Here is an 18,571-nt window from a genome sequence, read left to right on the forward strand (position 1 = left end):
TATTGTCAAATCCTGCTCACATAAAGGAGCCTTTAGACTCTAAAATGATGAGACATTTCTCAAAAAACAAACAAAATACATAAATTGAAGTTTCAGTTACAACAACTGATTTGTGTGGATTTTGATTTTCCTTTTATACATTTTAAATTCTGTTACTAAAAAAGAAGACAAATATCCCAAATTTCTTTTATTTTCATTCTACCTGTCAATCCATCCATTCATCCATCCAGCTGTATATGTCTGCTGAACAAACAAATCCTGACATCTGGTTTCTGTTTTAGATGATAATCTAACGTATGCCCAGGTTAACTATCACAATAAAGGCAAAGCCAAGAAACACAAAGGTAAGTAAAATCTACACCAACCATCATGTTGGTCTTAGACACAGTGTAATGTATGTAATGTGCTCAATGTTTGTAAAATTGTAGGTGTTTATAATTATTATTTTTTCATTGAATATCTTGTGTTGGAATGTATGTTTATTTTAAATTACGTGTGTTTGCAGTGATGAAGAACAGTATTTATACATCAGTATGTATATTCAGTATCAGTATGTTTACTAAATCCTGTTAAAGCCATAATACTCTGCTGTTTAACTGCTTTGAGCACTGTGGGCATTACAATACTGTTATTCTTTTATTATCAGTGGAGACATTAACACTGACAACCCTTCAGTACATTATCATTGTAAATTATGACATTACTGGCAAATGTTTCAGACTAATCTTCTCTCCATTTATAGGAAAATCATCTCCTGCAGCAACTGATGAAGCTGTTTATTCTGAAGTTAAACCAGGAACAGCTCTTGGTAATAATTCTGCCATGTTATGTGCAAACTGTAATGATTAATACTACTGACTATATGTCATGATAGCATGTTGAAAGCATATTTTACATCTTGAATAACCCTATATGTCTGTTTTTTGTGGTTGTCTTTCAGGTCAGTAAAGACAGCTGTATGGACAAGGCCAAATAAATATGGTTAACAGCATTTTATATGACTATTGTGTGCAACTCTGCTATCCAAATATCAGCGATGCTCAATGTTTTGTACAGTTAATGTAATAGCAGATGATATAAAATAATTACATCATGTGGATTTAATACTCTCCTTTTTAGAAGAAAGCACAAGACTACTGAGATTTATTCCCATTTAGTATTTATGCACTGTATTATTATTATCATTATTTTTACAGTTATTTTGTCACTCTATTTTAAAAAATTTGATAGCAGGCTGTTTCAAAAAGCAGCAGGAGGTATCAGTTTGAAATGTTTAAACGACATTACCCAGGTGGTAGTGCAGCTTTAAAGTCAGCATATTTTTCAGTGTTAGATGAAAAAACTCCAGGATGGACGTCAACAATTACTTTTGTATATGTAATGAACTGCTATCAACTATTACATGTAACTTTTGCTGTTATTATACTGGAAAGTTTTCCTGTCTATTTACAAATGAATTTACCAGTGCTTTATGTACTTTATTTTTGTTAGGCATCAATAAACTTTTTGTTCTGCAGTAAACAGTCAGTGGTGTTTCTAAATGCTTTTTATTTTTACATAATGTATACTTTATATATTTATATAATTGAGTTAACTAGCGTTGTCATCTAATTACACACTACCAAAGGTGTGAGTCCACATGTCTTTCCTAATGTGAGCTGATCAGAGGGCAGACGCCAGAGAGAGTTGAGGAAGTAGAGAGGAGAGTGGTGCACTACTGATCCATATCTAATAATGAAAAGCTAAACATCAAATAACAAATGCACATTGCAATTAATGTCGACTGTTATGAATAGAAAGGTCAAACAATGAACAGTAACCCATCAAATAATTAGTACAGAGGTGGAATGGTCAATATTTTTATCTCTTATTTGAAGGTCTATGTGTAGCTTTCACCACTAAATGTTACTATTTCATTATTTAATGTGGGCCTTCATTATTTATTGCTGCCACATTCATTGTTCAATGTGATGATTTGTTATTTGATGTGTGCTGTGTGCCCGGCCTGTCAATCAAACCTGCCATCAAAGGCTCCACTCAATGCCTACAGAGCAGGAGTCCTGCAGGGGAGACTCTCGACCAACCGATGAAAATGAGGAAATGAGTCTTTAGTTAAAGCCAAATGTATGCTGTCAGCTAGATGACATGTTTCACACCTGGTTGACAGCAGATGGCAGACTGAGGTGATAGGGAGAGTTCAAGATGTAAAACACAGTGAGAACTTTAATGTCAGATTTTCACAAGCTCACCCCTCTGACTTTCTGTTGTATGATGTTTCAGATTGAGAAATAAATATTGACTGTCCACTTCCACATGTCACTACCAGTCATAGTTGTATTCAAAGACAGTCAGTTAAAAAACATTCTGTAATTACTATATTATATTCATATGCATTGCACTTGACTCAATTTCTACTACCTCCCAAAATATTTTACCATCTAAAAATATGATTGCACATCCTGCACAGTATCACACACCTCTTCTTTTCCGTGTATTAACACATCACCTCTGGTGTGAATGTGATGAACACAATATGTGTTGCTATTGCAGCAACACATATTTATGTGTAGAGAGGAACTTGTAAGTTGGTTTGTTTTCGTCATGCTGATAAGCAGTGGCTTGTTTTTTCTACGCAAGCTCTATTTGTTAAGTAAACTGTGTAACACAATGGTGCAAAATGTGCAACAGTTTATTTTTAAAGTATTTTATTTTTGATTTGTTTTCCCTTTATGCATTTAATTTCTGAAAAACAGCAAACTAAATGCATAAACACAGAAATGAGAACAGGTAAATGACAGTAAACAGAAGCAGCCTTTATAACCTAATACCAGAGGTTTGTAACATGGCTGTTTTTAGAAATGAGTCTTGACATTTGGATTCTGTTTGAATATGTGATGTAGACTCAGATTAACCACCATAATAACGATCAAGCCAACCATGACAAAGGTCAGTAGGTAGACAGCAACAGTCTGCTGCTGGAGGTTTATTTCAACAACTCAAGATTTTTGGGGAAGAAGCAGAAATTCAGACCATAGATGGATGTGTTGAGTTCAAATGTTGAATGACGCTGAACTTAGTTGGTTTATTCATACTGTAAATGTCAAATAATAGAAATTATTTAATTATACTGTTTCTGAATAATGAGGCTGATAGAATACAGAATTTGTTTGCTGTAACTGAAAAATGGATGTTCAACATTTTACTCATTGATGGGTTAAGATGACTTTTTTCATTTGCTTTCTTGTGTTCGAAACTATAATATCATCACAACTGCTGTTGCTCTTTGGAGTGATAAGAAGGCAACACATTTGTAAGTCAGGACTTCTTCATAAAACGACCAGATAGACACAAATCTACCACCAAATAAAAAAAGTAAATTAGAGTAAATAACAAGTTCTGACCACAGTTTATATCAAATTCACTATAGAGACTATTAAACACACACATACACATATACAGGATATAGTGTCCAAGAATACACAGTAGAATTATACGTGTTTATTTATATACACACGCAACACCTACCTCATCACAATGCAGACACTGTTGATGCAAGAGCAGTGAGCATATACAACATAACATACACAAATAAACACAATAAAATGTTATGCATGTTTATGATGTGATATGTCTAAAGTAAATGATTTTATGGTTTATGGATGTGCAGTAAATACTTCTTGTTTATACATTTTTTATTCATAACATTTTCCAGGCACAAACCTTAGCACAAGACACAAGCTGATGTATTTCTGCAGTGATCAGGAAGTGTAAATGTGTTAACGTTTGCAGCAGTCAAACCAAGATAAAACCATGATCAGCCTTTGTAACCTCATACCAGAGGTTTGTAACATGGCTGTTTTTAGAAATGAGTCCCGACAACCACCCAGGTAGGCAGGCAGCAACAGTGGCCAGAAAGTGTAAACGTGTCAAAGTTTTCTGCGGTCAAACCAACTGAACTTGTCTGAGCTTTGTGTGAAAGGGAAGGAAACACAGGCAGGCTAAACTCTGATCTCATCTTTACCCGAAATGTAACCTCTCTCTTTCTCTTTCTGTTGCATTATTATTAAAGCAAAGTAGAAACATTTGTCAGACTCAGAGCAGCTGAGTGACAGAGTGTCAGTGCTGGATGTGAGGATGAGGTACACTTTGATCTGTGTGCTGGGATTATTCTGTAAGTACATTACTGACTTTCTCTGTTTGCATGTCACAGATTAAAGAACATGTTCCTGAATAGTCAGAATTACAGAGTATCACTGGTTGAACCAGTTTCTCTGAGAGCTTGAACAGAGCACGCTTATGGTTTTTAACTACAGGGTTGTTTTATAGGCCAGATGTTGTTTGGTGACTTGGCTCAGTTTAGATTGAAGGACTGTGTTCAATTTACTGCTGGATGATTGTTTTTGCACAATGTAAATGTAAATTGTTTAAGGTATTGTTATGTATATTAGTTTTGAATTTCATGATTTACCTATTTTATTTTACATGTTTCATTTTAAAGAGTTTTTCTCCTCTTATCTTTAATTTATCAAACAATAGTTACCACTGCTGAAACTCTATTTGTTTTTGTTTTTTTGTTTTTTGTTTTTTGTTTTTTTGTGTGTGATTTTGACATTCTGTCAGTTTGATTATGTCTGATGAAGTTTCAATCTTTATTTTAGTGCTGAATACACTCTTCTACGGACACTCTGAAGGTGATCAATGATTTTTGTTTGTATATTATATACAAATATTTATTTCTTATTTGTTATCCACTGTATTACTCTTAAGGCCCAAACGCACTGAAAGCGTGTGATGCGTTTTGAAGTGCACCTATTGGTTTTAATGGCCAAACACGCACCAAAAGTGATATTAGGCACGTCAAGCTGTCTTGACGCCCCAAATCCAACCTGTTTCAATTTTGGAGTGTCAAATGAGGACCAAACGACCAAAACTTTTTTCTCTGCAGCTGAGAGAAAGAGAGAGAGAGAGAGAGAGCAGTAGTGAGAAAAAAAAGCTTCTAAATGAGAGAAATAAAACGTTTTATTCTGATTATTTCACTGCAGTCACGTTTTACAATTATCGCTTTCAGTGCCTTTGGGCCTTTAATCACATCCCATTATTGTGTTCATATTTTATCATGTATGTATCATTGTACTCCATGTATCAATACAAATTCTGAAATGACTTGATTAGTGCCCAAAGGTGTAAAACAGCATTTTCCTCAAAATGCGTGTTTATGTAGGGAGACCAGATGTTGTGATGACTCTTGAGACATACAAGTATCTGAAGAAAACACATATGCAGCATTTAGAAAGACAAGTTGGAGTTTGATTATGAACATAAATGTGCAAACAGAGAGTCTAAATTCATTTGAGTCATACATGATTTTAAACAGGTGTTTCCTTTGTGTTATATAAAGATATAAATACATTTTGATGGCTTGTCCATGACAGTCACTTATTCGTTTTATTGTTTTTCTAAACTTAGACAGACACAAGGTCACACTGAGAGCAGACAGGAAGACCATAAGAGGACGGCACAGTGTGACACTGATCTGCAATGTAGAGGACAAAAATGTGATTTAGAATTTCTGTTTGAATGAAAGCAATGGGATTGTGCTTAGAGTTTATAGATGATACATGAGCGTCAAGTTTTCAAAGTGTGTGCATAGCTCCATTTTTTTTATGTTTATGCAAAGGAGAAAAAGTGTAATGTCTTTGTTCTAAACTAACAGCAAATAGACTGAAGGCCAAACTGAGTGTTGACAACAGAGACATTCCAGTAGGGGGCAGAGTGACCCTGACCTGCTCTGTGGACCCATCATCATCTGGTTGGAAATATTACTGGTATAAAGGCAAGAAAAACTCTGAACCCCTGAACACACAAGATGTTGTTTTCCAGTCAACTGGACAGATCAGTGTCTCACAGGGAGGACTCTACTGGTGCAGAGGAGGAAGAGGAAAACCAGTTTACTACACAGAGTACAGTGATTCAATGAGGATCAACAAATATGGTGAGTTTGACAATGAGATTTATTACACACAATGTGCTGAGTGCTGCGCAAGTGAATCTCTTTTCTGCCTTCACCTAACCTGTCATGAAACAAAAAAGATGAACTGAGGTCATATTGTTTGACTTCTGTGTACTAAAGTTTTAAATTTCAAGCAGATTTTGTCAAAAGGGTACGGGAGGCCGAGAGAGTTAAATGCACTGCAACTTAAGATTCACATTTAAATGTTGTAGAAAACACAAAAGCATGTGAAGAAAACACATATGCAGCATTTAGAAAGACAAGTTGGAGTTTGATTATGAACAGTGTGAACAGTTAAGTCATTTGTTCTGAAATAAAACAACTTTCTTTAATATTCTTTAAATTAAATTCTTAAACAGTGTCTGAAGTCGGAATGAATGAATGATTTAGTCCAGTATCTCTTAGCTCTCTGAAGGAAGTTTAACTCAATGTTTCAGCTGAAATGGTTTTAGCTTGTTTCAGTCTAGATTTTAAATTGGTGAGGTCGCTTTTAGATTATTTTATTGAGTATATTTTAAAATGATCAGAGTCAGTGATGGCAGGTAAGATTCTTTACTCCAGTAGCTCCCCCGAGTGGTGAGTCCTTTCTCAGCATGAGAACAGACACATCATTGAATTTGCTGACAGTACTGTGATCCTCAGTTTATTACTTGACCAACTTTTTCCCCCTGATACAAATCTTTTCTTCAGGTGAATGTTTATAAGAAATATGGCTGTGAACAAAAGATATTCACACCAAATCTCAACAACATCTGTTTTTATCATATAAACTTGAAATCTTAATGCTGAATAAAAGCTTCTCATTCTTGTTCATAGAAAAATGAATTTAACATATTTTTTTTAATTTCAGTAATCTGCCTGCTTGGTAACATAGACAGCAAAGATGCAACTACATGGGATTATTAAACTGTTCCCCAAAATGACTGATGTTGAACAGTCAAGTCTCTCTGCACTGTGAGATAAATGCATCCTGTAAAAGTTTAGGTTCAGGTGTTCTGGAGGACTGTTGTCCTCAGTAAGACCTGTTTATCTGACAAACATGTGACTGCAAAGGTCTTTCCATACTACTTGATTTATATCAGTTTATCAGTCAAAGCAGTTATCACATGCTCTGTTCTTAACTTCCATATGATGGTAGTTTTCTTAATTTGTTTATAACTTAACTTCTAATGGAGTAGAACACTTTTTCTAGGGCAAATGTCATTCCAGTTGTCATAGTTGTTTTGTTTGTTTATTTGTTTGTTTGTTTTTGGTCACAGAAAATAAACCCAAGCCCACACTGACAGCAGACAAAACCATCTTACCAGTACGGGGCAGAGTGACACTGACCTGCTCTGTGGAGGGTTCTGCTGACTGGAAATACGACTGGTTCAGACAAACCTCAGACTCTTCTATAGCTCAGCCCATCAGATATGAAACAAACGGAGTAATAAGTGTTAATCAAGGAGGCATCTACTACTGCAGAGGAGGAAGAGGATATCCAGTCTTCTCCACAGAAGACAGCAACAAAGTCACTATTCAAGAAACTGGTGAGTTAAGTCATTTGCTTTTGAATCAAACAACATGTATTCTTTAAGATCTGCAAACAGTCCCTGAAGTGTGAGGGAGAACAACTGTGGTATCAATAAGAAAAAACAAAAACATGAATGAATGAATATAGAGCAGTAGTTCTTATTTTAAGTGATGATGGAGAAAACAGAACATGTGTTGGACCCTCTAGTAGATTTTGTATTGAATAGACCTTAAAGAGTGAAAGTCACTTTTGTCATATTTGCTCCCCTGAGACTTTGTCAACACCTCCTTTGTATACTTGTTATACTGTTTTATTGTGTAACGATAATACTGAGTTTTTAAGGGTAGAGTTACTCCAAAAAAGGACAGAGGCATTCAGTTCTACTTTAAAACCCTCATCAGGAGGTAATGATGTGAAACAACAGCTAATAAATACCAGGAGGTCCAACAATGATATACAGTATATGAACATTTAGCATCATGTAACAAATTCAAACTGCTATAAAGAAACTTACTGATTAGTAGGAGATGAAACCTGCAACAAAGGTGAGATAGTAGATCAAAATAAGAGACTGTCCTTCCTGGAGGACTTGTTGGAAAATAAATACTAGAACATTCTACAACAAAACCCTCCTTGAACAGTGATTTAAAAGCTTCTAAGAAACTGAAGTTGAAAACTTTGCGGCTTTTTGTTCTGTCATGTAGCATCTGACCAGCTTAGCTGCGGTTTAGAAAGGGTCCAGTTAAACCTGAACTTGCAGGAATTTAAAATGCAGCTGCTAAACTGAACCTGATGTTCTGTCAAAACAAGCAGAGCTTCAGCAGAACTACAGCTAAACCAGATGTATGATGAAGTTATCTTAAGTTTTGCCCAACGTATGTGTTTCAGAGGAATGTAACATCATAATGATCTGTGTTATTGTCTGACATCTGTCAGCAGCTAAAAAAAGCCTCAGTTTAATTTTTTTTAATTTGGCTGTTTCAAACTATAATTAAATGACAAAAATGTAAATGACACAGACCTATTGACATGATTTGAGGCACTAAACTTTTATGAAATTCAATTGTGCAAATATTTACCATAACCTCAAACAACTGTGAGATGGACTCCCAGAAAAATATCATTTTATTGTAAATCATGTCTCCTTTTCCCAGTTGCAAAAATCAATAGGCTAAAATAGTTTTGCTTATATTATATCTTAATATTATGGCAGTGTAATGCTGCCACCATGATAAAAATATTTGCTCAGTTTCTCAATATAACAAGAAACCAAAAGATCAAAAGTAATTGGACACTTTGCTACTAATTGTTTCTTTGGCAGCTGTGTGTCAAAAGAGTTCACATGTACAGTGACAAAGCAAAGAGAGTGAAAGAGTGAAAGAGTGAAAGAGTGAAAACACAAACATTAAGAAAAACGTGCTGCAAATCCAGAGATGCTACAAACAGCAAAACATATACAAAAGTGAAAGCACAAACATTAAAAGAAATGTGCTCTGAAAAAATAAAAGAAATGCTGTAAGAACTTGAATTCTTAATGCTGAATAAGAAGGTTCTGATTCTTGTTCATCGAAAATTTAATTTAATGAATCCTCTAATAATTTCCAGTAATCTGCCTGCTTGGTAACCTAGACAACAAAGATGCAACTACAGACTGTTCCCCAAAATGACTGATGTTGAACAGTCAAGTCTCTGCACTGTGAGATAAATGCATCCTGTAAAAGTTTAGGTTCAGGTGTTCTGGAGGACTGTTGTCCTCAGTAAGACCTGTTTATCTGACAAACATGTGTGATTGCAAAGCTCTTTTCATACTACTTTACTTTTCTGTTTGAACAGTTTCCAACAAGGCTGTTGTGACTCTGCAACCCAACTGGCGGCTGATATACAGTGGTGAGACAATCACTGTCAGATGTGAGATCCAGGGAGGTGCAGCCACTCGATGGGAATATGAATGGAGAGAAAATAATGTGGCCATATCTCGTAAAGACAAAGAATTCAGAATCAGCAGTGCTTCTATATCCCATAATGTAGACTTCATGTGTATGGGTAGAAAGGATTTTTTTTTGACAGAGTGGAGTGAAGCCATCACATTGACATCATGTAAGTCAAATATGTTCATATCAAATTCAGAATGTCATTTTGTTTCAATCTAGTTAGATAAGGAAACAGAAAATATGACCCCCTTCCTTCCTCTTTAGCGTGAGAACAGAATAACTTCAGAGGAGTCAACATGCAGTGTGCCCCCCACCCCAAGAAAACAAGCAAACAAGCAAAAAACAAGCAAAAATAAAACAAAACAAAACAAAAGTAAAACATCAACAGTACCTTGTTAGTTAGTTAGTTAGTTAGTTAGTTAGTTAGTTAGTTAGTTAGTTTTGTTTACCAAATCAGTGATCGACTGAGAGTCATATGTCACATGCTCTGTTTGCAACTTCCATATGATGGTATTTGCTAAATGACTTAATTGATGTTCAAAGTTTTTCTAAGGGAAATTCCATCTCACTTGTTACTTGTTTTGTTTTTTGCTCTGAACTGAACAGCAAGTAAACCCAAACCGACACTGACAGCAGACAAAACCATCATACCAGTACACGGCAATGTGACACTGACCTGCTCTGTGGACGACTCTGCTGATTGGAGATATGATTGGTTCAGACGTGCCTCAGCATCTTATGCAGCTCAGCCCATCAGATATGCTGAACCAAACAGAGTTTCAAGAGTTAATCAAGGAGGCATCTATTACTGCAGAGCAGGAAGAAGAGGAAGAGGAGGAGACCCAGAGATCTTCACAGAGGACAGCAATGCAGTCACCATTCAGAGAACTGGTGAGTTAAGTAATTTGTTGTGGAATAATACAACATAAATTATTTAAATATGTTATCAGTAGTGTAAAAAGAGTCATTTTGGTATCAATAGCAAAAAATGAGAATGTTAATGAAGAACTGAGTATAAGTTAGTAGCTCTTACTCCTCTGATGATGGCGAAAATAAATCGTTACAACCCTCTTCAGGTTGTTTAAAGATGCAAAACAAGAATAGAAGATGTTTCCATGACACCACTCAGTTTTATCCATAACATCTATAACATCTATGACTGGTTGGATTTAACACATTTGTCCTATTACAGTATTTGCAGACTCTTCTTAGATCTTTGAATCTTTGAACATGTATATGAACATTTAGCATCATGTAACAAATTCAAACTGATATAATGAAACTTGCTGATTAGTAGGAGATGAAACCTGGAACAAAGGTGATGACGACTCAATGAAAAGACATTGATGGATAATATACATAAACGCAGACATAGTAGATCAAAATAAGAGACTGTCCTTCCTAGAGGACTTGTTGGAAAATAAATACTAGAACATTCTACAACAAAACCTTCCTTGAACAGTGATTTAAAAGCTTCTAAGAAACTGAAGTTGAAAACTTTGCGGCTTTTTGCTCTGTCACGTAGCATCTGACCAGCTTAGCTGCAGTTTAGACAGGGTCCAGTTAAACCTGAACTTGCAGGAGTTTAAAATGCAGCTGCTAAACTGAACCTGATGTTCTGTGAAAACGAGCAGAGCTTCAGCTGAACTGCAGCTAAACTGGATATATGATGAAGTTATCTTAAGTTTTGCCCAACGTATGTGTTTCAGAGGAATGTTACATCATAATGATCTGTGTAACTGTCTGACTTCTGTCAGCAGCTAAAAAAAGCCTCAGTTTAATTTTTTTTTTTTTTAATTTGTTTGTTTTTTGTGTGACAAAAAATGTAAATGACACAGACCTATTGACATGATTTGAGGCACTAATTTTTTTATGAAATTCAATTGTGCAAAATTTTTACTATAACCTCAAACAACTGTGAGATGGACTCCCAGAAAAATATCATTTTATTGTAAATCATGTCTCCTTTTCCCAGTTGCAAAAATCAATAGGCTAAAATAGTTTTGCTTATATTATATCTTAATATTATGGCAGTGTAATGCTGCCACCATGATAAAAATATTTGCCCAGTTTCTCAATATAACAAGAAACCAAAAGATCAAAAGTAATTGGACACTTGGCTACTAATTGTTTCTTTGGCAGCTGTGTGTCAAAAGAGTTCACATGTACAGTGACAAAGCAAACAGAAGAGTGAAAACACAAACATTAAGAAAAACATGCTGCAAATCCAGAGATGCTACAAACTGCAAAACACATACAAAAGTGAAAGCACAAACATTAAAGGAAATGTGCTCCTAAAAAATAAAAGAAATGCTGAAAGAACTTGAATTCTTAATGCTGAATAAGAAGGTTCTGATTCTTGTTCATTGAAAATTTAATTTAATGAATCTTTTAAAAATTTCCAGTAACCTGCCTGCTTGGTAACCTAGACAGCAAAGATGCAACTATATGGGATTATTAAACTGTTCCCCAAAATGACTGATGTTGAACAGTCAAGTCTCTCTGCACTGTGAGATAAATGCATCCTGTAAAAGTTTAGGTTCAGGTGTTCTGGAGGACTGTTGTCCTCAGTAAGACCTGTTTATCTGACAAACATGTGATTGCAAAGGTTATTTTCATACGACTTGATTTGTATCAGTTTTTTATGCTTTTGATGTTGCCTTGTATCTTTTATATTTCTCTCTCAATCTTATATTTCTAATTATGTTCTAACTGTGTATTTTTGGTTTGAAAAGTTTCCAACAAGGCTGTTGTGACTCTGCAACCCAACTGGCCTCAGATATACAGTGGTGAGACAATCACTGTCAGATGTGAGATCCAGGAAGGTGCAGACACTCGATGGGAATATGAATGGAGACTAAACACCTTAAACACACCTCCAAAACACAATGAATACAGGATTCACAGCGCTACTCGGTCCCACAGTGGAGAATACAGATGCAAAGGTAGAAAGTACTTGTATTCCTCAACAGAGTGGAGTGATGCCATCACATTGACAGTATCATGTAAGTCAAACCATCTGTCATTCATATTCAAAATGGCTTGTTTTTCATTTCAGTCTATCTAAGTAAGATAACAGAAATATTTTCTCCCTCCAACAATGATGCAGCCTCCTATGAGCAGCTCAGTAACAAGTGGTCGCTTTTTAGTTTGAGAACAGAATTACTGAAACTGAGCTGCTGAAAATGATATAAATGTTTCAGGTCTGTTGTGTAACAATAGAGTGAAAAGGTTCTGGGGCAAATCCCATCCCAATTGGTCTAGTTGTTGTTTTGTTTTTTACTCTCAGCAAATAAACCCACAGCACTGACCACAATTCATTTGACTTTGCTGTCGGCCTCCCGACTCATTAGAAAAAAGAAGAGAGAAAAAGAGAGAGAGCAGCTGAAAGCACCAGGAGAGAGAGAGATTGAGAGGGAGAGAGAGAGAGAGAGAGAGAGAGAGAGAGAGAGAGAGCGCAGCTGTGGTCGAGCGAGCCAGAGAGTGAATGAAGAGAGGGAGCGCCGGTAGCGAGAAAGCCGGTGAATCAGATCAAAGAAAAGTTATTTTCTGATTGTTTCACAGCAGTGACATTGTTGAGCACAAATAAACACGCCAACAACTCCACACACCTCCGCTTGACCCTGCGGCTGAACGCAGCACCGCCTGATTTGGTCTGAATAGGCTATTGGTGGCAGCAGGTGCTAACAGGCTAAGCTAACAGTGTGTCAGTGGCTTTACACTAGCAGCGGTCCGGATGGAGGAGCTGCTAACCAGCCTGAGAAAACTACAACTGTGGGTTCCAAAAAGAAGTAAAACTACAACAGTAGGTCCTTGTAACGCGTAAAACTTCAATTTTAGATATAAAAAATGAAGTTCAAGCGACCATCTCGCCATTCTTACACAGGTTTAACCATAGCAACGTTATGATGAAGGTGTCATTTTTTTCAAACATGTGGGCGCTGTGCCATGCGGCTACTATAATACGGTATGCAGTTACTACAGGAAAAAGTTGTAAAGAAAGCAAGGGAAGTACATTTAATAAAGCCTTGGAGGGCGGGAGTGGATGAACCCAGTTAAGGAGTACCTGCCTGTACGGGATACTCTAAGAAGTAAAGTGAACATCCCCGCGAGAAGGCAGGGATCATTTCATTGATCAACACTACACCTGGGTTACTGGTTGGGGGATTTTGACAGGGCTGTTAAGAGCAGCCTGAGTGTGAGGAGAAGAGCTGAAGCTGCAGCGCGGGAAAACTGTACAAGGAACATTATATTTGAGTGCAAGCACACAGTTTGAGCAGAAACAGAGCAAATCTAGGTGCAAGCAGAGGCTATTTGAGTGCGAGGGCAGGGTTTTGAGGGACAATATTACAAAATTTGAAAGTGAAATCAATAAATCATGCTCTCAAATTGATATACCACGCTCTTGAAATTTAGAAAGCAAACAAAAATAGTGCACTAATTAAACATCAACTGTACCTCGTTAGTTAGTTCTGGAGTAACTCCTGTCATCGGCCAAGGAGAGTCATATGTCACATGCTGTGTTTGTTTCTTCCATATGATGGTATTAGCTAAATGATTTGATTGATGATCAAGTCTTTTCTAAGGGAAATTTCAGGAATGATTTCCCTGTAGTTCTTGTGCTGAAGTGAAAACATTTTCTTTGGGCAAATCTCATTCCAACCATTTACTTGTTTTGTTTTTTGTTCTAATGTGAACAGCAAGTAATCTCAAGGCCACAGTAACAGCAGAAAGGACAGTCATACCAGTATATATTTCTGTTTTTATCCAAACTGTGTATATTTGGTGGGTACAGTTTCTAACAAGACTGTTGTAACACAGCAAACCAACTGGCCTCAGATATTCAGTGGTGAGTCAATCACTCTAAGATGTGAGATAGAGGATAGTGGAGACACTGAGTGGGAGTATGAATGGAAAACAACCAAAGAAAAACCTCTAAAGCAGTGAATACTGGAGGTTCAGAGCTACTTTTTACAGTAGAAAAGTACTGCTGTATGGGTGAACATAAAATAGACCTTTAGTCCTCAACAGAAAGAAGTGATCCCATCAGGTTGACAGTGTCATGTGAGCTGGACTGTGTTTCATCAATTGTGAGAATATCATGTTTTTGAGTTTCCACCTATCAGTGTCTGAATAATTCAAAACATTTCTTTCCTCAAGAATTAGTCAACTTCTCAGGATTGATCAGTAAATAATTGTGTTTGTTTTTGAAGACAAGCCATCATTCAGTGTCCTGTAGCATTAGAAATATACTTAATTGATTCATTGTTAACAGATTTAAGAAAATATAAAACAATGACTCATGGTGCAGATCAAAGTGATTAAATCAATATTTTCTGTGTGCTTGTGACTCCCATCAAGATTACGTTAAATACATTATGTTCTCATTTTCACCAAGTTATTTAAATTGGACTAAATCACAGGGACAATAATTACCTTTTAATGTCTTTGTTCTAAACTAAACAGCAAATAGACCAAAGGCTAAACTGAGTGCTGACAACACAGACATTCCAGTAGGGGGCAGTGTGACCCTGACCTGCTCTGTGGACCCATCATCATCTGGTTGGAAATACTACTGGTACAAAGGCAAGAAAACCTCTGAACCCCTGAACACACAAGATGCTGTTTTCCAATCAACTGGACAAATCAGTGTCTCACAGGGAGGACTCTACTGGTGCAGAGGAGGAAGAGGAGACCCAGTTTACTACACAGAGTACAGTGTTTCAATCATGATCAACACAATTGGTGAGTTTGACAATGAGATTATAGCACACAATGTAGAAAAAACTCTATTGTGTATTCATGATTATTGATTAAGATTTAGGTTAAAAAACATTATGACTGTTATTGATTTTAACTTTTGTCATTCTTGTATCCTCATTGGTAATTCTTAACCATTAACAGTCTCAAATAAGGCTGTTGTGACTCTGCAACCCAACTGGACTGAGATATACAGAGGAGAGGCGATGATGCTGAGATGTGAGATCCACGACGGAGACACAGAGTGGGAGTATGAATGGGAAACACCCCGCATATACATACCTCCAAATCAAAATGAATACAAGATTAGCAAGGCTTCCTCACACCACAGTGGAAACTACAGGTGTAAAGGCAGAATGAAAAATGCACAACGTACTTCAACAGAGTGGAGTGATTACATCAAATTGACAGTATCTGACAGTAAGTCTGATCATATTTAATTAACACTGAAAATATTAACATTATAATAAAATACATTTTTGATGGAATATATTTAGATAGTATATCATTAAGTTTTTGTTGCCTCTTTGGATATAAAATATATTAAGATAAAATGTATTTCTATGATAGATAAAATGATAACTGTATTAGATAAGATTTATTTATATGTCTAGAGACTAAAGTCTACATCATAACATGTTTTCATTCTGAGAAAATCACTTTCCAACAGATGCACCAGAGTCTGTCCTCACTGTGTCTCCATCATGGCTGAGTCCTGGAGACTCAGTAACTCTGAGCTGTGAGGTTGAACATCCATCTGCAGGATGGAGGTTCTACTGGTATGAGACTGTTCCCAAACCATCAAACAACTCCTACAGCTATGAGCTGCTACCTGGTAGCACCAATGGGACTGAACAGGATTCCTACATCATTCATGGGTCGACACACACAGCAGGATATATGTGTAGAGCTGGAAGAGGAGACCCAGTGTTTTACACTGATTACAGCAAACCTGCGTTTGTTTGGTCTGGAGGTGAGCTTTCTTGTTTGTTTTTGTCTCCTTCTGTTAAGAAGCAGTTGTGATGTCATTATCTGGGTATTGATTGTGTTGAACCTATGACCTTTCTCCATCAAGTCAAGATTTCAGTTTTTCAACACATTCACCAAACACAATGTTGATGTTGAATTATTCTACATACTGGACTGGACTGGATTTCCTTCTTTACATCTTCAATTGATCTGAAAGCATTACAGCACCAAAAAACTGTGATATTATGATTTTACTTGTCATCGAAATCAAACTCTTCTCCTCTTTGCAATGAATACTTTTACTTTGGATACCTGAGCTCATCTTACAGCCAATACTCATTACTTTTACTGACACAGCAGGCTGGACAGGTGTGTTTAAATGAGACTTTATCTAGTGGTCAGGCAACATATAGACATACAAAACAGTCAAAATCTGGTAATGAAAAACCAGAAAAGTCAGCAGGCAACAAAGCAGGAAATGGACAAAGTACAGAAACAGCTGGAAACCTGAGAAAACTCAGACAGATGAGAGAAAAACACTGACTATACAGCACCAGTCAAAAGTTTAGACACACCTTCTCATTCAAGGGAAGGTGTGTCCAAACTTTTGACTAGTACTTTATATAGAGACAATGAAGCATCATTTAGTATGAAAAACACATCCTCTGTATGTTTGAAAGGTGGCAGGTAAACGTAGGTTGTTTACAGCTTCACAGTGAACAGTTGCTGTAGTTATCTTGGTAGCAAGTTTTCAAGATAGAAAAAATAATCAAAACATCCATAAAACAGCTCAAACCACTCTGCAGCACACTTCACGTCTCCACTGTCAGTCCATATGCTCTGTATGTTCTTAACACTCACAGTTCACCAAAACACTGAACCTTTTGCACAGAGTATGTTATTGAGATGTTTTTCTTCTCAACAATAAATAGTATTAAAAGTACAAAAAAGAGGATTTTTTGCATTGTGATCTTTTTTAATTTTAATATCTCTGTACTTGGTTTGCTCCTCATTACATGTTGTTTTTCAGATGTTCATTCAGCAGTGACTCTCAAAGTGAGTCCTGACAGAGCGCAGCACTTCACCTCTGACTCTGTCTCAGTGAGCTGTGAAGGAAACTCTACTGAGTGGAGAGTGAGGAGGTTTCCTGAGGACCACTACTGGTCATACTGTTCTAACTGGAGGTCAATGACTGGATCCACATGCAACATCAACAGTTCACAGCAGAGTGATGCAGTGTACTGGTGTGAGTCTGGATCAGGAGAGTTCAGCAATGCAGTCAATATCACTATACAGAGTATGTTTACATTACATTTTATTTCATTTTCATCTTGTATTTAAATTATTTTCAACATGGTGTCACTAACTACACTTCCTGTGTAGACAAACAAGTTACATGCCTAAACTTTTGATAATGATGTTATATTATTGTTTCTTTAACAAAGAACTAAAATCTCATTGAATTATTATTCAACAAGATTATTATAAAGAAATATCGTCCAATTAATTAGAAATTCAGACGTCCTCTGCACAACATTATAATTAATAACATAAATTAATGTTCTTGTCAAACACAGGTAATGCAAAAGAATAAATAAATTATAAAAGAACTTGCTTCACACCAAAAACTCATCTGTGGACCAAATTAAAACTTCTTCATATTTATTTAAACAACTGGAAATTAATATTTTACAAATCCAAGATGTTTGGTCCACAGCTTTTTTGGTGTGCAGCAAGACCTTTCTTTAATCTTGATGATAAATTACCATGCTGATTTAGTCAGAGGTGTTTTTGTGCAAATAGCCATCCACCGTTTCTTTCATGTGTACCTGTTAATATACTAGCCATAGCTAGTATATTAACAGTTACAAGACATGTATGTAATAAAGCTGAAATGGTGGATTTTTGCTCAGCTACACTGACTCTGTGAGATAAATTAGTTGGAGAAAAATAAAGGCATATGTGTGATCTATTCTCATGGTTTTATGTCACCTTGTTCTAAAGGTCAGCAGCTGGTCTCTGACTGAAACTTCATATTCTTTGACTGTTTTACAGATGCAGATATTATCCTGGTGAGCCCTGTGCATCCTGTGACTGAGGGAGATTCTGTTACTCTTGGCTGCAAACTGAAGACAGGAGAATTACTTTCCAACGTGTTTTTCTATCAAAATGACAAACTTATCCAAAATGATACCAGAGGGGAGCTGAATATCTCTGCAGTGTCAAAGTCAGACAAAGGCTTCTACAAGTGTATATACTCAGGAAAAGAATCAGTACAGAGTTGGATGTCAGTTAAGGGTGTGTAGGATTAAAACAATTCATGCATTTACTTTCTTCTAAACTGTGTTGCTGTCCTAGAAAGAAATGTGGTCAAATACTGAACTAGAA

The 18,571-nt window shown here is 36.3% G+C and overlaps 2 protein-coding genes across 2 annotated transcripts in view; both read left to right on the plus strand.

Annotated features, from left to right (window-relative positions):
* The window catches only part of LOC121890086, a 364,377-nt gene that overhangs the window by 324,601 nt on the left and 21,205 nt on the right, over nt 1-18,571 (plus strand). The gene's annotated exons all lie outside the window — the stretch shown is intronic.
* On the plus strand, nt 4,044-9,796 carry LOC121890091. The gene is made up of 5 exons (XM_042402366.1): nt 4,044-4,171; nt 4,659-4,691; nt 5,714-5,992; nt 7,270-7,539; nt 9,357-9,796. Exons 1-5 carry the CDS (start codon nt 4,135-4,137, stop codon nt 9,671-9,673), a joined length of 936 nt encoding a protein of 311 aa, XP_042258300.1. The 5' UTR covers nt 4,044-4,134; the 3' UTR covers nt 9,674-9,796.

The sequence above is a fragment of the Thunnus maccoyii genome, chromosome 22 (assembly GCF_910596095.1).
Source record: "Thunnus maccoyii chromosome 22, fThuMac1.1, whole genome shotgun sequence".
Classification (NCBI taxonomy): Eukaryota; Metazoa; Chordata; class Actinopteri; order Scombriformes; family Scombridae; genus Thunnus; species Thunnus maccoyii.

Coding starts and splice junctions, on each gene's coding strand:
- LOC121890091 (XM_042402366.1), top strand. CDS start 4,135: ATGAGGTACACTTTGATCTGTGTGCTGGGATTATTCT. Junction 4,172..4,658: donor CTGTGTGCTGGGATTATTCT/GTAAGTACATTA, acceptor TCTTTATTTTAG/TGCTGAATACACTCTTCTAC. Junction 5,993..7,269: donor AATGAGGATCAACAAATATG/GTGAGTTTGACA, acceptor TTTTGGTCACAG/AAAATAAACCCAAGCCCACA.